This window comes from Eleutherodactylus coqui, chromosome 2 (genome assembly GCF_035609145.1).
Source record: "Eleutherodactylus coqui strain aEleCoq1 chromosome 2, aEleCoq1.hap1, whole genome shotgun sequence".
In the NCBI taxonomy this organism is placed as follows: Eukaryota; Metazoa; Chordata; class Amphibia; order Anura; family Eleutherodactylidae; genus Eleutherodactylus; species Eleutherodactylus coqui.
The window spans coordinates 245091591-245117435 of NC_089838.1; the positions used below are offsets into that span (position 1 = coordinate 245091591).

At 47.0% G+C, this 25845-nt stretch overlaps 1 protein-coding gene across 1 annotated transcript; it reads left to right on the plus strand.

The window, feature by feature from the left end:
• The first annotated feature begins 1209 nt into the window (after positions 1–1209).
• On the plus strand, positions 1210–7430 carry MESD (mesoderm development LRP chaperone). Its single transcript, XM_066592776.1, has 3 exons — positions 1210–1390; positions 2287–2519; positions 5498–7430. Exons 1-3 carry the CDS (start codon positions 1247–1249, stop codon positions 5751–5753), a joined length of 633 nt encoding a protein of 210 aa, XP_066448873.1. The 5' UTR covers positions 1210–1246; the 3' UTR covers positions 5754–7430.
• The last annotated feature ends 18415 nt before the right edge of the window (positions 7431–25845 follow it).

The window sequence follows — 25845 nt, forward strand, 5'->3', positions numbered from 1 at the left end:
GATTCTTCGCCGCTGTAACAGAAAATTAAAGCAGCGCCAATCGATATGCAGGTGATCGGCACTCGTTATCTTGGGCATAGAGCAACACCTGTGTAAGGGTGCATTCACACAAGCGTAGGCGTATTTACGTTCGCACGTCCACAGCGTATAATCGCCGGAAAGAACGTTTTTCGGCGATCATGACCAGAGCTAGAAAGCGTATTATCGTTTGTTCCTACTTTGCAAACTATCTTTTCGGCCATTGAATATGCGTTGGCGCGCATTTCGGTCGCGTATGTTCCGTTTTTTTTCCGGGTTGCCGTTTTGTACGCGCCGTAAAATCGCCCATGCGAACGAATACATTCGAAACCAACGCCTCAGATGGTCACGTATATACGATTGGGCGCAAAAACGCGCCCTTTATGCGCTCGTGTGAACGCACCCTCAAACTACCATAAGGCCCGTTTCACAAAGGCGTATACGCAGTGGGTCGCACCAATTGATTGCAATGCAGTTGCGGAAAAAAAAAAAAAAAGCAGCACGCTCTATTTTCCTGTGTATTTGAGCACCAAAAGCCCCCCTAGAAGTCATTGGGGATACATAAACGTGCGAGCAATACACAGGGAGATGTATGAAACCCAGCATAATTGTGCAGGAAAAGAACATATCTGGAACTCATTAGACTAATTAGCCATTTCAATGGTTGGAACCATCGGTGCTTTTTTGGAACACAGGGGGAAAAAAAACAGCTAAATATACGCTGACAAACACGCAAAAAAGAAGCATAGATCATTCCGCAGATATGCGGCACTCAGGTGTGCACAAAAACGCTTACTTGCTGGCTCTTCCAGGAGTTGGGAGATCTCCCCTTTTTCCTATAGACTCCTGGAAAGGAATGATGTCATTTACTACAAGACCTTCTGCCTGACACTACTCTGTGGCTGCTACATTACCCCAGCAGTAATGTATAACTGACACATTAATAGCCGTTAGTGCTTACGTATCACTATGCAGTGAAGCGTCCAGCAGTTCTCACCAGCTGAAGTAATAGAAGTGGGATAAAACAAAAAAATGCCCCAAAAAAGCATGGCTGCCACAGCTCTCCAAGAGCCACCAATCAGAGGAGAGAACAGACGGCGATCATCTATTGGGTCCTCAAATTAGAATTCAGCCAATCAGCGCTAGAGGTAGCCCCCTTGCCCCTCCACTTAGTAGTATGTGGTAACGACGTTCGTAGAGTGCGCATGCGCGCTGTGTGCGAGCAGTCATGGCGGCGCTCAGCGTGAGCAAGCTGTGTGTTTGTCTGCTGCTTCTGAGTCTCACGGCGGCCGCTGAGGAGAAGCCGAGGAAGAAGAAAGACATCCGAGATTACAATGACGCCGACATGGCGCGGCTGCTGGAGCAGTGGGAGGTAACGTCCTGCCCGCCCGGGGATGTCACTTTAGGTGATGGCCTGTCCTCACGAGGGCTCCTCTATAGTTAATTGTTGGGGGTCAGCTGCTCAGCATCCGTGCGGATCAGCTGTAGTCCATAGCGGGTGCAGCGCTGTATACTGTGTAGTGGCTGTGCTTGGTATTGCAGTTTAGTCCCATTCGGTTGACTAGGACTGAGGAAGGTGATGTCAACCGCCTGAGAAGAGCCAGGCTGCGGCCCCTTAGGACAGCTGACCCTCAGGAGCCGTGGACGCCGGCTAGGAGGCAATCAGTATAGTTTTATTTTGAAAGCCCCCTTTTAATGTGAACCGCATGGATCGGAGGTGCTGTGGGACCCCCATGATCAGTACATGGCGGATAACATAGTGGGGGGGAAATCCTCACGAACACAAGGACTCTCACCATAATGGGTTACTATCAGTGAATGAGGACACTTATGGCGCTCGGCCTGCTGTAACGAGTGGCACGCATGTCTGTCAGTCGCTTCACCCCCTTTCACGCAGGTCAAGAATCGGCTCATGGGGACAGACTACTGCTATAATATGAGGGTTCACCCCCGTGGGCTGGTGGTACGTCTCACTGGTCACATGGGGAGGTGTACCGCCAGTCAGCAAGCAGTTGTGTGCTGGCATTAATAAACCGGCCAGCCAATGAGGGGCAACTACATTATTTACACGGCCTGATTGTTGGGCACTAGTATTTGGAGGAAGACTCTGCCCGATCAGCAGCCTGGGGGAAAGGACCATAGGGGGTGCAGATGGCGTCTTCATTCACCCTTTACATCCTGGGGCAGTTTGATTCGCTGAACAGAGCACCAATGTAATATTATAATATGAATTAGTGCTACATCTAGTTCTCCTCTCTTCTTCCTCAGGAAGATGATGACATAGAAGAAGGCGACCTTCCCGAACACAAGAGGAAGGCTGCCCCCGTAGACTTCTCCAAGCTCGATCCTACGAAGCCAGAGAGCATCTTGCAGATGACCAAGAAGGGCAAGACCATAATGATCTTTGCGACTGTTTCTGGAAACCCAACAGAGAAGGAAACGGAAGAGATCACCAGCTTGTGGCAGGGCAGCCTGTTCAATGCCAACTATGACATTCAGAGGTAATTGGAAGAGTAGAGAGGCTCTAGATGAGGACTCTAATACTCCCGACTCAAAAAAAGATATTCCGCCATCTTTCAACGTGTCTTGTTTCTACGGCGCACAAACTGCAACAAAAGCGACATGATAACTTTATTCTATGGGTCAGTACGATTGCTATGATACCAAACTTGTATAGGCTTTTTTTTTTTTTTTTTCAAAGACCTTTAATTTTTTTCAATTATTTTCTGCAGTCATTTTGTGAGTGCAATAACTTTTTTTATTTTTCCGTCGACGGTAGTTCAGCGATGGCTCATTTTTTTGCAGGATGTCCGATAGTTTCCGATAGTACCAATTCAGAATACATACTTCTTGATCGCTTTTTATTGCGTTTTTTTCTGGGAGACAGGGTGACTAAAAATGCATTTCTGGCGTTTTTTGGGTTTTTTTCCGGACGACGTTCACTGTGCGGGGTAAATAATGCGCTATTTTGATAGATCGGACTCTTACGGACGCGGCGATACCAAATATGTATCTTTATTTTATTATTTAGACTTTTTAATTACCCATAGATATGGCAAAACGGTGGTGATTTAAAGGGGTAGTCCCGCGCCGAAACGGGTTTTTTTTTTATTCAATAGGCCCCCCGTTCGGCGCGAGACAAACCCAAGGGATGGGTTAAAAAAAAAAAGGTTTAGTACTTACCCGAATCCCCGCGCTGCGGCGACTTCTTACTTACCTTACCAAGATGGCCGCCGGGATCTTCACCCACGATGCACCGCGGGTCTTCTCCCATGGTGCACCGTGGGCTCTGATTGGCTGGAATCTGCAGACATGACAGGGCGGAGCTACGAGGACCAGCTCTCCGGCACGAGCAGCCCCATTCACCAGGGAGAAGACCGGACTGCGCAAGCGCGTCTAATCGGGCGATTAGACGCTGAAATTAGACGGAACCATGGAGACGAGGACGCTAGCAACGGAACAGGTAAGTGAATAAGTTCTGTATGGCTCATAATTAATGCACGATGTGCATTAATATGGCCATACAGAAGTGTATAACACCACTTGCTTTCGCGGGACAACCCCTTTAAACCTTTATTACACTTTTTTTTTTTTTTTTTTAATAATTAAAAAAAACTTTATTGCTCTTTTTTTTACTTTACTTTTAAGTCCCCTGGGGGAGTACAATATGCAATACTTTGATCGCTCCTGCAGTGTGATGTAATGCAATGCTATAGCATTACGTCATACTGCATTCTGGCAGGCAGCCTATCAAGCCACCCCACGGGGATGTCTTGATAGGCAGTCTCTCAAGGCAGCCCTGGGGCCTGACAGCCATGACACCTGCACAGTTCCCCCCGATCTCACCGCTGGGGGGCCGTACGGGACCCCCCGAACAGCGTTCGGGGGCTTTAAATGCCGCTGTCAGAATTGACAGTGGCATTTAAAGGGTTAATAGCTGCGAACAGCCGATCGCGGATGTCAGCTGTAGTAAACAGCTGACGCCCGTGCTGTATGCAGAGATCGCCCTGCGACCTCTCTGCATATATACCCCGATGCTCCAGGATGTAAATGTACGTCGTGGAGCGGGGAGGGGTTAAAGGGAAATGATATTTTCAGAGGTGAAGTGGGTTGGTCAGTTTGTCAGGTTTTTATGGTCACTTGATATTTTACTCGTGTTTTCAGATTGGTCTAGGCTGGTATCAGACAGGGTGCTGTCATTCCCCAATGGTGCATATATAGTTCTATCATAGTATGTAAGGTGGAAAAAAACAAACATATGTTCATCCAGTTCAGGCCTCCTTCCCACGAACAGATTTCCGCCACGTAATTCGCGGCGAAAATCCGCTGCGTTGCCCGCAGCTATTAGGTACTATGGAACCTAACAGCTCAGGGCACACGGTGCAGAATTCCGCACCGTGAAATCTCCCGTCCTCACCCACGGCATGCTCTATTTGCTGCGGGTGTACGCGCGGACGGCTTCCATTGCAGTCAATGGAAGCTGTCCGTTCACGCTATCTCCCGCTGTAGCACAGCGGAAGATAGCGTGAAAACGCTTCCCCGCCTACCGCCACCGCGTCATGCGCGTCTTTCATCGTTCATGTGACGCGGCGGTGGGCGAGGAAGCGTCATGCGGGACCCAGAACGCCGGATCCGCTGGTAAGTATGGGGTCTCTGGGGGGCGCCGTGACGGGCTTCGCTGCGGAATATTCCGCGGCGGAGCCCGTCACGGCCGTGTGCAGCCGGCCTCAGCCTATAACTTCCCCCCCCCCACACCAATGTTGATCCAGAAAAAGAAAAAAAAAAATCAATTAAACAATTAAAAGGAAAATAAATTCCTTCTCAATTCCAATCTGGCAATTGGAATAATCCCCGGATCGCCGAGCCTTCTGAAGTAATTAGTGACTCTAACATGTAATATTTTTACACTCAAAAAAGACATTCAAGCCCCTTTAGCTCTCTTAGTGAGTTTGCCATCACCACGTCCTCAGGCAGAGAGTTCCATAGTCTCACTACTCTTACAGTAAAGAACCCCCTTCTATGTCGGTGTAGAAACCTTCTTTCATCTAGACGTAGAGGGTGCCCCCTTGTCACAGTCCTGGGTATAAATAGATGATGGCAGAGATCTCAGTATTGTCCGCTGATATATTTATACATAGTAATTAGGGTGGCCACGTATGTGGTGTGCCTGGCACTATTAGCCTCGGCCACACTTATTTCTACCTTGCTGTGCTTTGATGAAAGAATGAAGAGTCTGCAGCCTTCCAGCTCCAAACCCATCATACACGGGTGGCCTATCAGAAGGATACACACTATATGGACATTCCGCCCTCCTCGGTGCTCTTGTGATTGCATTTTGGTGGCACCCACCATCGCTAACACCGTCTGACAAATGTGGGTTTTGTCTTGTAAGCGGGATGACAGTATGGCCTGGTTTTCAGTCCCAGTTTTGGGTTCTGATTGCAGTGAGTTTGTAAATGATTTCTTTGGTTCACTCTAGGTTTATTGTGGGACCAAACCGGGCGATCTTCATGCTGCGTGATGGTGGCTACGCCTGGGAGGTGAAGGACTTCCTCGTGAACCAGGACCGGTGTGCCGATGTGACTCTGGAAGGACAGGTCTACCCAGGAAAAAAGGGAGATGGCAGTGCAAAAGCCAAAAACATGAGCAAACCGGAGAAAAAGAAAAGTGACAGCAAGAAGTCTCAGGCCTCCAGTGAGACAAACAGAGCGTCCGCCACCAAGGAAGACTTATGACATGATGCCGGCTGCTCAGACTCTTGAGGACAACCTTTTTTTTTTTTTTTTTTAAATCCTTTCTTTTTTTCTTTTCTAACTGCAGAAGATGTGAACAGATAAATTACTCAGCATGGAGGGTCTGCTGTGTGTAGACCACCTCCTACACACCATCAGGGGCTAATCCTTCTCTGTTGTATGACGAAATGATGGCCTAAACATATGACACCTTCCAGCCCTGCTGATTGTCATAAGCCCAAGTCCTCTCCACATAACATTCACTGCTACACTCTCATACATATACTCATTACATCAAGCCAAAACATGGACGACCAGCTAATGCTCTGTCCACCATGTATTACTAGTCTCTCCTCTGGTTTAGCTATGGGAGACATAGATGGGCAGATGTATAAAGCAGTTCCATGTGGCAACCAGTTGGACAACCGCTCTAATTATTTTTTTATGCCAGTTAGTATATGAAGGATGTGATTAGGTGCTATGGGTAACTGCAGGTTTAGCTTGTTAAAGGGGTTTTCTGGGGCTAAAATATTGATGATCTATCAGGATAGGTCATGAATATCCAGTCACTGGGGTGCCCTTTGATAAGCTGTCTGAAGAGACCACAGCACTTAGGCAAGCGCTGTGGCCTCTTCGCTGCATACGGTAAACAGTGCTGTACATTAGATAGTGGCCGTACATGGTATAGCAGCTCAATCCCATTCACCTGAACTGCTCTTGTACCCCGTGATGAATGAACTTGACAGCACTGGACTGAGAAGAGGCCACAGCGCTCGTTCTGTGAAACAGCTGATCTACCGCGAACCTGCGTTGCTCTGATATGGTGACCTATCCTGGGAATTTCGTATGCCTTGAAAACCACTTTATTATAAAATCTATAAGCACCGCTTCTAACTCTTTTCAGTTTTCTCAATCCAGTGTTAAGGAATTCCATGTTGAATTGTTTTCTGTCCTGGAGTGTCAGACATTCTGGATTGTAGGATGCCCGTTGGAAGGTTCACTGTCGTCCTCGCATAAAGCCTCATTCACATGGGCGTATTTGGGCTCTCAATTATATGCACAATATGGAGAGCTGAAATACACTTGAGTTTGCATTGGGGTATTCAGTCATGTGTTTTTTTTTCATGCCTGTATTAACGCACATGGTAAAAACGTAGCATTTCTTATTTTGTTCTATATTATGGACCAAAATACCCCTTAAAGTCAGTGGAGTCCAGTAAATACGGATGATACATGCCTCTTTAGTGCGTACTACTCCTGAAATCAATAGGGCCTTCAGTAGCTCTAAAGCTGCGTCGTGGCAAAGGATACACATAGTAGATAGTTAATATACAGACAGCGGTAACATCAGGGCGAATGAGTAATCTGCTGGTGCTACAGCTGAACGCTCCAGGCTAGTTACAAGCCGGCAGGGCGCTCTAGTGTGACGGACAGACTGGAAGCTTCCACAGTTCTTCATGACTCCTGTATAACCTGATCCGTTATTTCATTGGAGGGTTTTCTTATTTTTAGAATTAATTTCAAAGTTGTAATTGTGGTAAGAAAATGTTTTTAGTCTTGTTCCACCAGCCCGTCGGACACCAGGCCAGACGTTGTGGCACAGATCGTTGTTCAGCATAATCCTTTTTATTTGGTCCTGTTTTCTCACATATGTATTAATAATATACTATTTTCACATTCTGTGTCCATGGTCGTTGGCTTTCCACGTGTAATGGGCCTTCATAATGGTGAAGCACAATCTGGTGCTGTTCTGGATCGTAGAAGACTGGGTACCTAATAAACATGTTAAAACCAAGGAAGGGATCCTAATTAGAGATGAGCGAGCATACTCGTTCGAGTATTAGGGTGCGTTCACACGAGCGTAGGCGTATTTACGTTCGCACGAGCGCAGCGTATAATCGCCGGAAAGAACGTTTTTCGACAATCACGACCAGAGCTAGAAAGCGTATTTTTGTTTGTTCCTACTTTTTAAACGGTCTTTTCAGCCATCGAATATTCGCCGGCACGTATTTCGGTCGCGTATGTCCGTTTTTCCGCGGGTTGCCGTTTTTACGCGCCGTAAAATCGCCCATGTGAACGAATACATTTGAAACCATTGCCTCAGATGGTCACGTATATACGTTTGGTCGCAAAAACGTGCCGTTTATGCGCTTGTGTGAACGCACCCTTAGGGTGCTCGAGATGCTCGTTACTCGAGACGAGCACCACGCGGTACTCGTCTCGATTAAACGAGCACTGACCATTGAATTCAATGGAGCCGGCAATACAGCCGGCTCCATAGAAAGCAATGGGCTGCCAGCGATCGCAGGATGAATTGTCGGAAAGGGCTTAAATATATAAGCGCTTCCCTGCAATTCATCCAGAAATGTGTAAAAATAAAAAAAATATATACTCACCTTGTCCTGGCAGAACGATGTTGGCTCCATTGAAAGCAATGGGCTGCCGGCGATCGCAGGATGAATTGTCGGGAAGGGCTTAAATATATAAGCCCTTCCCTGCAATTCATCCAGAAATGTGTAAAAATAAAAAAAATATATATACTCACCTGCTCCCGGCAGACGGAGTTCAGCGCGGCCGGCCTGCAGTGGGTGTGAAGGGGGTGTGAGTCAGACCTGCCCCTGATTGGCTCAGCGCTGAGCCAATCAGAGGCAGGTCTCACTCACACCCATTCATGAAAGGGTGTGAGTGAGATCTGCCTCTGATTGGTCAGGCTGTGACCAATCAGAGGCAGCTCATTCAGCAGGCGGGGATTTTAAATCCCCGGCTGCTGAATACTACTCACGGCTGTTCAGAGCAGTTCAGGAGGACTGCAGCCGGCCGCGCTGAACTCCGTCTGCCGGGACAAGGTGAGTATATATTTTTTTTTTTATTTTTACACATTTCTGGATGAATTGCAGGGAAGGGCTTATATATTTAAGCCCTTCCCGACAATTCATCCTGCGATCGCCGGCAGCCCATTGCTTTTTATGGAGCCGGCTGTATTGCTGGCTCCATTGAATTCAATGGGCCAACATCGTTCTTCTCTGCCACAGCTGTTACAGCTGTGGCAGAAGAGAACGATCTTTACGCTGACCGTGCGGGGGGGGGGGGGGGGGGGGGGGGGGGGGGGTCTCACTCTTGCCACTATTGTGGCTTAAGAGTGGGACCTGGGAACTTAAGATGCAGCCCACCATGTAGCCCCTCGCCTGCCCTATCCGTTTCTGTGTCGTTCCCATCACTTTCTTGCATTTCCCAGATTTTCACAAATGAAAACCTTAGCGAGCATCGGCGATATACAAAAATGCTCGGGTCGCCCATTGACTTCAATGGCGTTCGTTACTCGAAATGAACTCTCGAGCATCACTGAAAGTTCGACTCGAGTAACGAGCACTCGAGCATTTTGATGCTCGCTCATCTCTAATCCTAATGGATCACAATAGATCAATAGTGGGGAAAAAAGGAAGTTCTGTCACCGGTGTGAACTCGGAGCCTCATGTGCACGTCTGGGTTACAGCTGTACGCCAATTCCAAATCGCAAAGAAAATAGTACGGCAGTAATGTTGTTCTGTTTCGGTACTTCTGTGTGCTACAGTATGTTTGTACGCAGTTCATGTGCCATGTAAAAAGCAAAATGCCATGCTATATTAAATGCCAGTGTGCGCCAATGTGCGCCCCCCCCCCCCCCCCCAGCAGGCACCAGAGCTGCAGTGTGCATTTTGCACATCCTAGTAACATAGTACGTTAGGCTGAATGAAGACAATGACCATCTAGTTCAGCCTGTTTTAACACCCCCCCCCCCCCCCCATCACTCCTGTCTTGTTGATCCAGAGGAAGGCAAAAAAAACCGCAGATGCCAATTTAGCTCACTTTGGAGGAAAAAAAATCCTTCTTGCCTTCATAAAGGCAGTCAGAATTATCCCTGGATCAACATTTGAGTTCCTACCCATCTCCAAGACTCGGATGAACAACCCCACTGGTCAACTAATGTCTATATCCTGTAATATCATAGCGCTGTAAACGCCTCTACCAATTTTGTTATCGCCACGTCCTCAGGCAGAGAGTTCCACAGTTTCCCTGCTCTTACAGTAAAGAACCCCTTTCGGTGTTGGTCATGAAACCTGCTTTCTTCTAGACATAGCGGATGCCCTCTTGTTACCGTCGCATCCTGGGTATAAACAGATCATGGGAGAGATCCTTGTATTGTCCCCTCATGTACTTATACATGGTTATTTGGTCGCCCCTTAACTGTCTTTTTTCTAGGGTGAATAATTCTAATTTTGATAGCCTCTCTGGGTATTCCAGTCTTCTCATTCTGTTTACTAATTTAGTTGCCCATCTTTGAACCCCCTGCATCACTGTAACATCTTTCCTGAGCACCGGTGTCCAGAACTGTACACAGTATTCCATGTGGGGCCTTACAAGTGCCTTATATAGCGGAAGAATAATGTTCTCGACCCTTGTCTCTATACCTCTTTTAATGCACCTCAAGACTTTATTTGCTTTTGCAGCATCTGACTGGCATTGGTTGCTCAAATTAAGTCTACAGTCAACTAGTACCCTCAGGTCTTTTTCCATATCACTTTTTACTAGCAGTAGCCCATTTAGTGTATATTGGTGACATCTGTTTCTCTTGCCCATGTGCATAACCTTACATTTATCCACATTAAACTTCATTTGCCATTTTTCAACCCAAGCCCCCAACTTATCTAGGTCCGTCTGCAAATATTGATATTTTACTGTGTAGTCCTATCAGGTCAATAATAAATATATTGAACAGACTGGGGCCTAGTACTGAACCCTGTGGCACCCCACTAGCAACGGTGGCCCAATCAGAGTACAAACCATTTATTACCACCCTCTGCTTTCTATCTCCGAGACAGTGTTTTGTTTTTTTTTTACCCAGATACACACGTTTTCACCCAATCCGAGCTGTCTTATTTTATATATTGGCCTATTATGTGGCAAGATGTCAAATGCTTTAGAAAAATCCAAATATACAAGATCAATAAACTGTCCCAGGTCCGGCCTAGAACTTACTTCATCGTAGAAGCTGATCAAATGATCAACCCCTCATGCACGCATGCTGATAAGGAGTTATGCTGCTGTTTTCCTTCAGGTAATCTAGGATGGCATCTCTCAGAAATCCCTCGACTATTTTTCCAATTATTGAAGTGAGACTTACCGGCCTGTAGTTACCAGGCTCTCTTTTAGACCCCTTTTTGTATATTGGGAGCATACTTGCAATGCGTCAATCCAGTGGTACAACCCTTCTCTCAATGGTGTCCTTAAATAGAAGCAATAGCGGTCTATCAACCCCACCCAGTCCCTAGTTTAAACATCCCTCCAGCCTTCTAGCCATCTTCTTCCCACCATAGCTGCACCCTCCCCATTGAGATGCAGCCCATCCCTATGATAGAACCTGTAGCTAACAGCAAAGTCAGCCCAGTTCTCCAGAAACCCCAACCCCTCCTTCCTACACCAACTCTGGAGCCACTTATTTACCTCACTAAGATCCTGTTGCCTTTCTATTGTGGCTTGTAGTGCAGGTAGTATTTCTGAGAAAATCACCCTGGAGGTCCCCGCCCTAAGCATGGATCCTAGGTCTCTGAAATTGTTTTTGAGGGCCCTCCATTGACCTCTCATTTGTTCATTAGTGCCAATGTGCACCATGACCGCTTGATCCTCACCAGCCCCTCCCAGTAATCTGTTAACCCGATTCATGATGTGTCAAACTCGAAAGCCAGGAAGACAACACACCGTTCGACGATCTAAGTCTTTATGGCAGAGTGCCCTATCTGTCCCCCTTATAATTGAGTCCCCCACCACTAGGACCTGTCTAGTCTGCCCTATGCTCTCCATCCCCATCTCACTGGAGCAGTCATCCCCCTGGCGTTCAGAGGGCATGTCGTGCTGCAGCGGTGCTGAATCTGTAATGGCGTCCCCCTCATCTGCCAACTTTGAAAACTTGTTGGGTTGTGCCAGTTCAGGACTAGCCTCTCTGATTCTCTTCCCTTTACCCCTCCTTCTATCTGTCACCTAGCTAGCTGCCTGCTCTTCCGAACTACCGACCTTTCCCGCATCTATCCCAGTGAGTGCCTGCTCGGTGAGCAGCAAACTCCTTTTTCATGTAGTCAATGGCTCTCAGTGTTGCAAGCTGCTCATTTAGATCCAGGATTTGGGCTTCTAAATGTGCGATGTGCACGCACCTTGTGCAACAGTATGCACCCTCGATCGGCTGATCAAGGACCGCATACATTGTACAAGTAGCACACTGGACGACATTGTCAAGGATAGAGGATATTCTAGTGGGATCTACAAATTTACCTACAGAAGTAATGAAGAGTGACTAATCACACTTTTTTTCTCTCAGTCACACACACACTCCCAGACAATCACACTGACTTACAGACACATACTTACACACACAGAATATACTTATCAGCCCTTGTCAGCAGCCAATGTCGTCACCCGCCAGGCGCAGGCTCAGTGTCGGGACCTCACTTTCTGGCCTCCTGCCGCACCGGGACCGCTGCTCCCCGCTGGCCGAACCCTCGGCGGCTCCGGTGCCACACCGATGTTCCCCTGCTCCCCCTACTCTTTGCTCCCAGCTTGCGTCTGACGTCACTTTTGTTAAACCACTCTGTGTTGTACTTCAGAACAGAGTGCCCATGGGTACGGATTTTCCATCTAGTAATGTGTATGAGGGCTGCATTTAGGGTCGTTTTGGGTTTCAAGCCTTTAGTTGTAACAAATCCCATTTTCTTTGTTTTGCTAAAGGATAAGAACGAAAGCCTTCGGTCGCCTTCCCAGGTGACGTATTCGCTGCGGCCTCCCCACAGCGGAAAATATGCACCTAAGGGCTCCGTCACACTAGAGAGAAAACTGCGCTATTTTTTTTTTTTTTTTTTTGAGCGATGTGGGAGTGAGTGAAAATGCAATATTATGAAACCCATGCTTTTCAATGGTTTCGCTTCCATCTGCGATGTTTCCTGCCCTGTGATGTTGCAAGATTTGAAGATCTCAGCATGTACTATCTTTCTGCATTTTTTTCCCTTCTCGCTTATGTTTTTCTTTGGAGCGTCCGATTTTTCACAACGCACGAACTTGCAGTGTTTGTGCGATGCGTTTTTTAACGTTAGAACCTTCTATTGTCTTTCGCGTGAGAAACCGTGGGCGGCAGCGATATTAGATTATTCTTAGGAAAAAGCAGCAGCCGGCCGTGTGAATGGCATGAAATACGCAAATATTGCAGCTATTCATCATTCCTGCGATTATACGAAGCATACCGGTCGTGTGAAGGAGGCCTTTCTGTTATGTTTCAAAGACAACCTTAAACATCCTCAAATATCCCAGTGCTTTAACCCCTTCTTTACCAGGGTAATTTTGCAAACACAAATTTTGAATTCTAGTATAAAATAAAAAATATTCTTTCCATCCTCATATATTTTTAGAAAGTCAGCATTTGGCTTAAGCCTAGTGTGACAATACCACCCAGCACTTTACAATTATCCGCACCTTCAGGCAACTTTACATCAAAACATAACTGGGTACAAATCACAGTGTGGTTTTTATATGTGCTGCTGGTTACTTTCTCCGTCCTATGGCCGAAATCAAAAAGAGCCACAAAAAGGGAGTCCTAAGGCATAAATACCCCCTGATAGGAAAAGGAGGAGTAACGACATGAAGAAAGCTCCTGCACTTTACCCCCTGCAGTAAATGGAGGCTGCCATCTTTGTTCCTGCAGCCTCCCTTCCACACATATAGAACTGACGATGCACAACCTTTCCTGCTGCTTCCTGACTTAAGACAAGGGCTGCACAGAAAAAAAATTGCACCTAGAACAGATAACAAGTACAAGACCTGTTGGCTCAATCCGACCCGCCGCCTCATTTTATGTGGCCTGCCAGTTGTGCTTAATAATGGGTTATCCAGGCAGCTAACCATTACATGCGCCAGCCCTGACACGGGTCGGAGCAGCGCCTTATTCACACTTGCATTTCAGTTGTAAAAATATGCTGCATATTGGCGTAACCAATTGGCCCGTGTTCTTCGGATGCTCCGGCATTTTTTATTTGTACACTGCATATTTGTGCGTACAAAAAAACCCACAGACAGGCTTATTGAAATGCACAAATACACATGTCCCCTATTCACTAAGTATAGTGAATAGAGGACACTAGCCCATCCACCTCAAAGGCCTACTGCGATGTGTAATAGGCACCAAAATAAGTCAGGCCGCATATTTTTTTATGTGTTTACACATCGCGTGAAAAAATAAGCTCATGTGAATGGACCCATTGAAATCAATGGGTTCTATTCACTGTGTATTACGCTCATGTAAACAAGCCCTCACTATACAATTAGGGCTCCTTCACACTGGCGAGAAAATAGCGCAATGCAGAAGTGAGTGAAAATGCATGGTTATGAAACCAATGATTTTCAATGCGAGGTTTTCACTCCTGCGATGTGGAGTGAAAAAAATAAAATAGCAGCATTTCTTTTCTTTTTGCGTTATTGCCTATTGTTTCCAATGGGGTCGGTGGCAGCAGCGTTGAAAACAGTAGTAGAACATCGCGATATTCTGCCGCGGCTGGGAGTAGTGCAAGGCTATTTCCAAGGATTGCAAGTGTGATATTGGACCGTGATTCACAGCCCAATATCGCCCTCACCAGTGTACAGGAGCCCCTACAAGGGGCTTTTTGAAGGCAACTATAAGGCTGATATGGCCCTTGGTGAAAATGAGTTGAACACCCCCTGACCTAGAATGTTAGGATGCTGAGATGCGGGGTGTAGCTCTAGCCCTTATATTCTAGCTGTGGCAAGCAATTAATGGCACGGTGGTTCTGGTTGGCACTGCTACCCTACAGCGCTCGTTTGAATCTGACTGAGACCTCATGTCAACGGCCGTATCAGTAACATGCTGCGGGGCTCCTTGGAGCGTTTTACCAATCTTGTAAACAGCGGAGACAGCGTATGGCTGCGACTGTACTGCACGCAGGGGAGAATCTCACGCGAGTTTTGTGCGTTGAGATGCATAAAATTCGCACAAATATGAATTCTTTTTTTTTGAATGGACTTATTCACATGAACGATTTTTTTTGTCCCTCACAGCAATGCTGCAAGTCACAGCGTGTTCCTCTTTTTGGCGTTCCCTTAGAAAGCCTTGCCCATTGTTTTCAATGGGACCTTAAAAGACATTGCATGCAAGTGCGATGTGATCTTTCCCATTGAAATCAATGGGAAACACTTGTGATTCTCTGTCATGCGTGAAATATGCGTCTGACGATCGCAATTTCACAGAAGCGATGCAAGGTGTTTTTGCCTGAAAATCGCCTTTTACCGGGGTAAAGCACACATTGACAACCACGATATTGGGCTGAGTTTCTTGGCCTGATATCGAGCTTGCCTGTGTGCAGTTAGCTTAAAGGAATGAAAAAAAATGATGGGGTGAACATTTTCCCACTGAGCCCCTCCAACCTATAGCTTACAGGGCTCATGGCTCCCCTTCGGCTGTGTTCGGGGGAATGTCGAGCGCTGGACCTGTGACATTTGGCTTCTGTGTTTCAAAGGTCATGATGAGAAAACTCCTGAGAGACCAATAGAGATCCGTGTTGGAGAAGTGTCTGGTTCTGGAGACTTGACTGCCCTTTCAGGACTTCGAGACACTCCTGAACAATCTACAAAGGTTGGCAAATACACAATTATTACACTACAACACTGACTGCTAGGAATGAATTGGCTGTATTCTTATTTTTCTGATGTCATTAAAGAGAAACCGTGATCACACCAATCATCATAGTAAATAGGAACTGCTATTAGTTTTAATGGTTCAAGTAGAAATGTTGTCACTGCATAGATTGTGCCACCAGATGGCACTGTGGGACCGCACATCCTACCTCACATAGACATCTGGCTGAAGGAGGATCGTCAGGACTCCAGAGCAACTTACTGGATGAACTTCAGAAAATACTTTTTTTGATGACCAGAAGTTGTAGTTTCAGTGCTATTATGCCAACTTCAGCTGTGGGACCTCAGAATGAGGGTTGAGGAACACTTAGGGCGCTGACTAATCTAATACGTGTAAAGTAGATTTTAGATTTATGCCATCACAACTTTATTATTTTATTTTAATTGTTAGTATTAGAATTCTTTCTTATTTACACAATGTACATGTGATTTGGTACATTATTATTTCCATTGTCACTTCTCTTTTACCCAAACAAGAAAAATACCCCGCTTCATTTTGAGCCAGGTTCACATCATAGGTTGTCCCTTTAATAGGGCTTTGGGAGAAATAAACATGTCTTATATAGGGAGTCGTCTATTGTGGGATGTTCCTATAACTATATATATGGTTTTTAATATCTATAAGCTACTGCTAACTATTTCACTATTCAATAAAGAATTTTGTTATAACTGTTCTGTGAAACTACAGCTCATGTAAGGCGCATTAACCCTTTCCAATCCACTGTCTGACGTCTTCCTATATTCTGATCAAAGCTTGTACAGCTCCAATGAAGTCTGACAGGGTATTCTCACCGTCTATTGCCAGCAACTCCCCTGTTGGAGCGTCTCTGGCGCACACATACTGGTTTTAGCCAGCAGATGGCACCATTGTATATTCACAAAAAGAGAAAGCCTTTTAGGAAACCCTCAATCCAAAATTGGATTGGAAAGGGTTAATGCTTGTTATACACAAGTCATGCATAACATTAAAACACCTGCCTGATAATATGTGGATCCATTTATGCTGATGTCACTGTGGGAGGAAAAGTGACCATGCATGATTCCCACCTATCAGCAAGTTATCCGCTATCTTACAAGGAAAACCTGCAATTCAGGTACAACCTCTTTAAGTCCTGTAAGTGATGCTTTCCAGCATATTTTGCAGATTCTGATCATACTGAGATCTGGAGTTCAAACAACACCCTGCACTCTTTGCCATGTTCCCCAAACCATTCCTGAGCAGTTATCCACCCTTTTCTCGCTGTGGATACATCAAAAACTCTTATTGTTGTTCTGATCCATTCACGGCTTAATTACTACAACTCAATGCTGATCGGTCTTCAGCTCACTAAACTCTCCTCTCTACAATCTAACCTGAATGCAACAGCCAGGCTCATCTATTTGTCCAACTGCTACACTGATGCCTCCATCCTGTGCCAGTCTCTGCACTGATGCCTACGCCTTATGCCAGTCACCGCACCAACTGGTGCCCATTCATTATAGAATACAATTTAAACTCATCACTCTCACCCATAAAGCCTTCCACAATGCTGCACCTCCCGATATCTTCTCCCTCATCTCTGGCTATCACCCTACCCATGCTCTGAGCTCTTCTTAGGGCGAGCACCCACTGGCGTTTTTTTACCTGCGTTTTGCGTTTTTTCGTTTTTCCTGCACAGGCATAGAGATAACGTGTTCCTGTCCACTGGTGTTTTTTTTGCGTTGCGTTTGCGTTTTTAACATAGGATCTGTCAGTTGCATATGTGTCCTTATTTTTCTCCATGGAAATTAATAGAAACGCCGCGAAAAACGCGCGGAAAAATCGCAGGAAACGCGGCGAAAACGCTGCGTTTTTTTCCCGCGGAAAACGCAAACGCCAGTGGGTGCTCGCCCTTAGACTGAGTTCCGCTTTAATTAAAAAATGTCATTTCTGCCTCCAAGACTTTTCCAGAACTGCACCAGTACTCTGGAATGTGCTACCATGGACAATCTGGTCAATCTCCAACACCCGCAGTTTTAAGCGTGACCTAAAAACACATCTTTTTAGAGAGGCCTACCATATTCCCTAATATAAACACTTCTCCATCTACCCTGCTCCTACATTCCTCCTTGGAAACCTGGCCCCCTTCTTCCCATTGTATCTCTCACACCCCTTACATTCTAATGCACTTCATATCTGTATACGATACTGCTGGTGACTCGCCCATTCAGCTTTATATATAAACTAGACTGACCCGAGGTTTGGTACGCAAACATAAAATGTTTGGGAAAATGGTTGTAAACGTTTTATGACAAACTGTTCGCTGTCCACGGCTTGGTCTTCCACGTTTTGCAGACATGGCAACAGTCAAACTGGTAAGCATTATTCTTTGTATTAGGGCTCATGTCCACGGGGAAAAGAAGAATTAAAATCCGCAGCGGATTTTAACTCTTCTCCCGCGCGCGGATCCGCACCCCATAGGGATGCATTGACCACCCGCGGGTAGATAAATACCCGCGGATCGTCAATAAAAGTGATTTTAAAAAAAATGGAGCATGAAAAAATCTGGACCATGCTCCATTTTCATGCTGGTCTCCCGCGGGGACGGCTCCCGCGGACTTCTATTGAAGCCTATGGAAGCCGTCCGGATCCGCGGGACACAAAAATCACATTTTACTTACCCGCTCCGGTTCTTCTCTTCGGCGCCGCGCCATCCTCTCTCAGCCGCGGCCGGATCATTTTGCTTCGGCCCGGCGCATGCGCGGGGCACGTCACCGACGTCATCGTGCACATCCGCCGAGCCGAAGAATGAAGATCCGGCCGCGACGAGAGGAGATGACGCCGCCGCGAAGAGGAGAAACGGAGCGGGCCCGATTTTCCCCGTGGACATGAGGCCTTAACCTGCTATGAACGTCGCTTGGCAACACTTGACTCTCCCTAGCGGTGCTGTTGGCTGAGGCACAAGTCGCTCAATGTATCAAACTCACATTTTATGATTTTACGATGGTGGTGAGGATGTCACAAATCTAGTGACACCAAAATCACCCACCAAAGGTCACGCAAAGTGGACAAAGTGTGGTGCCAGAAAGAACCTGTTAAAAGTACCCTATACTTTTAAAGAAGGATGCCTGGAGCATTGCGCTTGTACCTCTTGCGTCACCCCCAATTCCTTATAATCTGTAAGGTCTTGTGAGCAGGGCTCTCATGCCTATTGTTACAAGCTGTCGATCAGTCTAACACCACTCTTACACATGCGTTCTTTTCAGCGTTCAACACTGCGTTTTAAATGCAGCACTAAACTCTGTCAAAAGCTACCATTGATTTCAATGGGGCTCCTCAAACATGCGCCAAAATACAGCATTTTTAAAGCGCTGTCTGTTCTGCTTTTAGGCATTTTAGCATTTTAAAACACGATGCATCGCCCATCTAAATGAATGGGGAGCGTTTGCAGCGCTGCTGCAAACGCGGTAGGAAGTGGTTACAGTATTTTTGACCAAGTTTTTACACACAGGGTGACCAGCAGACGTTCCTCAGCACAGATACACTGACGCTTGTGCGTGTCCCTTTATGTCAGTCTGGGCGTACAACCTCCAGCAGCTTGTCTAAGGTGGACACTGACATACGGCTGAAGGCTATACACTTCTACAGTTGCTGACGCAAATTACAGTAGGGGCTTGCAAAGTGGCCTTTACACCTCACTGTGACATTAGAGGATGAACCCAGAACCTGCGCTTCTTCCTTCTGGGCTCTTTCTCCAGCATTGGACAGGGCAGTAACACTGGAATCAGCCACAACCCGGCCAGCAGCACATCGTCCTGAAAGACCACTGCTAGCACTTAACTAAACTCACGGCCCCTGTGCGCTCATCTGACTGTTTCAGGCGCGTTTCTTGTGGGTTGGCTCAGTTCTGGCATTATCAGCTTGCTTGGCTGTGTTTATAACTGTGCTGAGAACGATTAAGTTCCTTAAAGGGGTTGTCCGGCCAGAAACATCAGGTCTCATTACTTCTGTTTGCCCATTTCCATGCACTTTGTAATATACATTGTGCATGGAAAATGAAGCAAACAGAAGTTTTGGACTTACCTTTAGGGGTGCCCCCCCCTGTGTTGACCCTCGGTCGTCCCAGGTTACGACAAGAAATCTTCTGCATTTCTTGTCGGGCCGGCAGCAGCTCTCGTCGGCGCTGGAACGCTCCTCTTCCCTTCCGCGCATGCGCAGTCCTTCTTTCTTCTGCCGGGACCGCGCTCTTTACCTCTTCATCGCAGCGGACGCGCGCCGCCGGTCGGCGCATGCGCAGTACACTCACTTCCTGGTTTCATATACCAGAGCGGAGTGAGTGTCTGCCTGCCGCTGTCGGGACCGTCGGGACTTTAAAAGTATGTGAAAGGGGAGAAGGGGAGTAGGGGAGAAGGGGAGAAATGTTGGAGAGATGGATGGATGGATGGATGGATGGATGTGTGCACGGGGGGGGGGGGGCAGTGATGTGTGTGTGGTGTGCACGGACCGGCTGACAGAAGTCCCGGGGGAAGGGGGGGGGGTGTGGAGTGGGAGAGATCGATGGATGGATGGATGGATGGATGTGTGCAGGGGAAGGGGGGGGGCAGTGATGTGTGTGTGGTGTGCACGGACCGGCTGACAGAAGTCCCGGGGGAAGGGGGGTGGGGTGTGGAGTGGGAGAGATCGATGGATGGATGGATGGATGGATGGATGTGTGCAGGGGAAGGGGGGGGGCAGTGATGTGTGTGTGGTGTGCACGGACCGGCTGACAGAAGTCCCGGGGGAAGGGGGGGGGTGTGGAGTGGGAGAGATCGATGGATGGATGGATGGATGGATGTGTGCAGGGGAAGGGGGGGGGGGGTGCAGTGATGTGTATGTGCATTGACCTGGCTGACAGAAGTGTGGGGGGGGGTCATTGTGAGAGGGGCACTATGAGGGCATGTGTGTGTGGGGAAATGTTTTACTTTACTTTAGCAGGGGGCGGGGCCTGGGCGGGGAGGACTGTAGAGCAGTTCAATAGAGGTGGGCGTGTCGTGGGCAGGGCTAGGACGTGAGCTGAGGGAAATCCTGCCTTTTCATGTCTTACTACCATCGGGAGCGCGCACAAGGGGGGGGGGGCGCAGGGCATGTGAGAAGGCAGCACAGAGGCGCCATCTTTGAAAACTGCAGAGAAGATCAGTCTAAGGTAATAAACTGACATTGCAGCTGATCTGCCGGCCAGTTTGAGCCCTAGTATGCTGTCTGTTACTATCCTTACTGAAAGGGAAGCAGCAGCATTATAAAAATTTTTACCCTGTGTGGCCGGACAACTCCTTTAATCATCTGCTTTTCGTCTTATTTTGTGTATGCTCCTTTGGACTTGAAAAGTGCTGCGGAATATATTGGTGCTATATATATATACACATAGACTATTGTTATCACTACTGCAGTGTGCAGAGTACATTACTTTGCAGAAAGGGTCCTCTGCTATTAGGGGATACCACTGCACTGTATACAGTAAGTTGGTGATACGTGTCAGAGTAACATCCACATGAATGCCAGGATACAAGATTTCCCAGAAGAACATTGTCCAGAGCATCACACTGCCTCCACTAGCTGGCCTTCTTCCCACAGTGTAAGGCCTCATATTCACGTGCGGGTCAGATTCCGCATGTGGAAGCGTGCAGCGGAATCCGACCATGCCCACGGTCGAAGACCCTGCTTACCCATCCGGGCTTCCTTTTTCTGTACTGCGGATGTGTGCGGGAGTACCGGCTGACACGCTGGCACACATGCGCAGTACTTTAAAAAAAAAAACTCCTGCTTTCCAGCGGAATCCGCAGCCCATCTGCAGTGTCACCTGTGGACGGCCCGCGGATCGGACAGCTTCCATTGACTTCAATGGAAGCCGTCCATGCGGGAACCACATTGAAATGGAGCATGCTGCGATTTGTTTTCCGCACCCAAAGATCCACAAAACAAATCCGCATGCTGTATTTCAGGTGCAGACGCCAATGTTGCCCTATGGGCGGCTTGAATTGCGGATCTTCCATGCAGGTGATCCATGCAGATTCCGCAAATCACATTCGCCTGTCGAGATTGGGCCTAACCTGGTGCCATCTCTTTTCCAGGTAAACGACACATCTGCAGCTCGCTATCCACCTGATGTGATCCATCAGACCACTTCTAATGAGCACATGCCCCTTGTAGGTACTTTGTGCAGTGTACAGGAGTCAGCATGGGTGCTTGAACCGGTCTGTGACTATGCAGCAAGATGTCTTCTGATGTCTTTTTTATCATGGCCATCACTAGCTTTTCAGTGATCTGTGCTACAGTAGCTCTTCTGTGGGATTGGACCAGATGGTCGAGCCTTCACTCACCATTACTATCATTCAGCCTTGGATGCCCAGAACCCTGGTTCACCAGTTGTTCTCACTGCTGCATATGATGAACTCCTCACAAGATGATGGAGATACTCTGTCCTAGTCGTCTTTCCAGTTTGCTCAGATCCTTACACTTACCCATGTTTCCTGCTTCCAACACATCAAGTTCTATAACTGACTGATCACTTGCTGCCCATTCACAGGTGTCGTTGTCATGAAACAATGAATGTTATTCACTTCACCTTCAGTGGTTTTAGTGCCATGGAAGATCGCTGTATGTTGGCATGGCATGAAAGGAAGTTTACCCGCTTGAGGACACAGCCATTTTTCATTTGTTTATTCCTTCCCACTTTCAAAGCATCATAACTTTTTTATTTTCCAGTTGACGTAGCCGTCTTAAGGGCTGTATTATTCAACTGTGAAATTTAACACGCCATATAATGTCCTGAAAAACTGTTAAAAAATTATAGGTGCGATGAAATGGAACAAAAACACATTTTCACCATTTTTGGAGAGTCTTGTTTTTACAGCAGACACGCTGCAGCATAAATGACATTATCTTTATTCAGGTCAGTATTAGGGCTCAGTCACACGGGCGCATTGGCGCCCGTGTTACTACAGCTAGCAGACGGCCGTACCTGAAGACGGCCGTCTCTCTGCAGCGTCGGGAGGAAGAACATGTGACCGGCTTCATTGCCGGTCATGTGCTCTTTCGTCAGCGCTGCAGAGAGACGCCCATCTTCAGGTACGGCCGTCTTCTAACTGTCAGTCAAACAGGCGCATCGGCGCCGGTGTTCAGGTGCCGATGCGCCCGTGTGACTGAGCCCTAGCAAATTTAGACTTTTTCTGTTGCTGTAGTAGGGTGCTTTCACATGTAGTAGAAAAGCCGTGGATCTCCTGCAGCAGAATAGTCCTAGCCAAAATCCACAGCATTTCTGCATCAAAAACCACATCAAAATTCTGACCAGTGCTGTGGATTTTGCCTGGTATGCAGCAGTGGATCTGCAGCTTATTTGAACCTACAAGGTTGCTCCTCTCACCTCATGTTGCATACTGCAGCGCACACCCTTCACCTGGCTGGCACTGCTAAGTGCCGCTGGTCAGGTAATGCAGAAGTGTACAGAGCACCTGAACAGCAGTGGTGGCACTCAATAGCACTAGCCGGGTAAGGGATATGTGCAGCAGTGAGGATTTTGACGCAGGTTGTGATGCAGAAATGTGACAAATTTTGCAACAGCATTTCCCGCTGCGGAAAATCCCTGGCATTTCCATTACTAATACATGATTTTGAAATATAAGCTCTTACCTGAAATCATCTCTAGGTGGTGAAAAAATATATACTAACCTCTCCACCGCTCAAGCGTGTCCTCCGGCTGGCTCCCCGACACTGCTGTGAAGCTCTTTCAGCAGGCGGAGATTTAAAAATCCACGCCTCCTGAAAGGGCTGTGCTGATTGGCTGAGCGCTCAGCCAATCACAGGCAGCGCACAGCCATTCATCAATCATTTTTGCATTGCGTGTTATGGGTGGTATTTGCTCTGGATTTTGCAATTCTAATCCACGCATGTGCATTCACCGTAAGGGCTTATTCGTAATAGTGAGGAGGCCAGTCGTGAAAACGGCAGCCGATATACGCTCATGTGAATAAGCCCTAACTGTCATTTGTGCCCTATTATCCTCTCCTCCTGGTGTGGAGGAGAGCATAATAGGGCACAAATGACAGTTTTTTTATTGCCTTTTATAGCATTTTGGATTCCATACAACCTTGGGATTGTTTTTTATTAAAAAAATTTTATGCGCAATTCTGGTGTTCTGCATTTTTTTTCCTGACAGTGTTTACCGTGCAGGATAAATAAACCGTATGGGATAAATAATGCATTATTTTAATAGATCAGACTTTTGTGGACGCCGCAGCATTACATGTGGATTTTTTATGTTAAAAATGGGAAGAGGTTTTTTTTAAATTTTAATATCTTTTATTTTTCTGCCCTAGTTACATTTTCTTTTCCTTTTTTAATTCTCCATAGGGGATTAAAATTGGCTTGTTAAACTGAAATTAGTGCCAGCTATGTGTTGGCATAGGTTTTTTACTATAGTTTACAGCAAGTTCTGGCATATAGTAAATCTTACGGGCCATCGGAGACCGTGTCCCTCCCTGCTAAGTCAGCCCAGTTTTTGAAAAGTGGTGAGAAAACGTAAAAGTCACAAATCTTGATGCAAATATGGCATGCACCAACATTTGTGACTCTTATACACAAGCTGACATAAATAGTTTATTAAATCTCTCATTAAATCTTCCCCAATGTATACATATTATTTCAAAAAGAAAATCGACAACATCCGGCAGGAAATAACCTCCCAATCCCAGACTATCCCCGACCCTTGTCTCATCAGTACTGCATCTAGCTCTTGCTCACTCTCTGTACTCAGACCAATGACAAAGGAAGAAGTCTCCAGGTTGTTTTCCTCTGCTTGCCCCACCACCTACGCTGGCGAGCCTCTCCCATCACACCGCCTCCGATCCCTCTCCCCGTTGGTTATCTCCCATCTCAGCACTATATTTAACCTCTCTCTGACCTCTGGCATTTTCCCCTCCTCATTCAAACATGCTATCATATTCTGACTCTGACTCTTGACTTGACTGATGCTGCCAACCTCCGACCCATCTCAAATCTCCCCTTCATCTGCAAACTATTAGAACGCCTGGTTTACTCCCGCCTTATAAGCTACCGTATCAATCAGAAAACTCTCTTCTCGACCCCTACAGTCCAGCTTCCGCCCTCTACACTCGACAGAAAACGCCCTGACTAAAGTGTCGAACGACCTCCTGACAGCCTAATCGAGGGGTGACTATGCCTTACTGATCCTCCTCGATCTCTCTGCAGCATTTGTCACTGTTGACCACAAACTCCTCCATCAGACTAAAGAACACTGCTCTCTCCTGTTTCTCCTCCTACCTATCTGACAACTCCTTCAGCTTCTCCTTTGCTGGCTCTACCTTCCCTCTCCTTCCCCTTGCTGTTGGGGTCCCCTAGGGTTCGGTCCTCGGCCCCCTCCTCCTCTCCATCTAAATAGCCCCTATTGTACAAACCATCAGGAAATTTAGCCTTCAGTACCATCTGTATGCTGATGATACCCAGTTATACACCTCTTCCCGTGACATCACAGCAACATTCCTCCAGAACACTACCGACTCTCTGTCTGCTGTCTCTAAAACTATGTCTTCTCTCTAGCTAAAACTGAACCTCTCAAAAACTGACCTACTGGTGTTTCCGCACTCTGCTAACCGAACTCATCCTGACATCTCTATCTGTGTGTGGCATCACCATAAATCCCAGACAGCATGCCCTATGTCTTGGGGTTATATTCAACTCCAATCTCTCCTTTCCCCTCTATATCTAGCCTCTGGCCCAAACATATCACCTGCACCTCAAAAACATTGCAAGAATCTGCACCTTTCTCACTGTGGACACGCTAAAAACGCTCACTGTTGCTTTCATCCACTCCTGGCTCGATTATTGCAACTCGCTGCTGATCGGCCTCCCCTGCACTGGACTCTCCTCTCTCCAATCCATCCTGAATGCGGCAGCCAGGCTCATCTTCCTGTCCAGCCACTACTCAGATGCCTCTGCCCTGTACCAGTCACTGCACTGGCTGCCCATCAAATACAGAATTCAATTAAAACTCACTACTTTCATCCATAAAGCTCTGCATAGCACCGAGCCGCCCTACATTGCATCCCCCATCTCAATCCACCACCCAGTCCGCACCCTCCGCTGCACTAATGAGATCATATTAAGTGCCCTTTTAATTCAAACCTCTCATTCCCGCCTCCAAGACTTCTCCAGAGCAGCACCAGTCTTCTGGAATGCGCTACCCAAAAATATCTAGGCACACAAAACTTCAGACGTGCTCTAAAAATGCACCTCTTCAGGGAGGCATACCCTATCTCCTAAACCAAAGCCTTCTTTCCTCCGCCTGGTAACATGGTCCCTGTCCTACTGATCCCTGCTAGCCATAATTAACCACCCCTGCAGTCATACCAATTCAAC

What these genes read in the sequence shown, in the direction of transcription:
- MESD (XM_066592776.1), top strand. Translation starts at nt 1,247, where the DNA reads ATGGCGGCGCTCAGCGTGAGCAAGCTGTGTGTTTGTCTGCTGCTTCTG. An exon ending in GGCTGCTGGAGCAGTGGGAG is followed by an intron (nt 1,391 to 2,286) that starts GTAACGTCCTGC and finishes CTTCTTCCTCAG; the next exon opens with GAAGATGATGACATAGAAGA. An exon ending in GCCAACTATGACATTCAGAG is followed by an intron (nt 2,520 to 5,497) that starts GTAATTGGAAGA and finishes GGTTCACTCTAG; the next exon opens with GTTTATTGTGGGACCAAACC.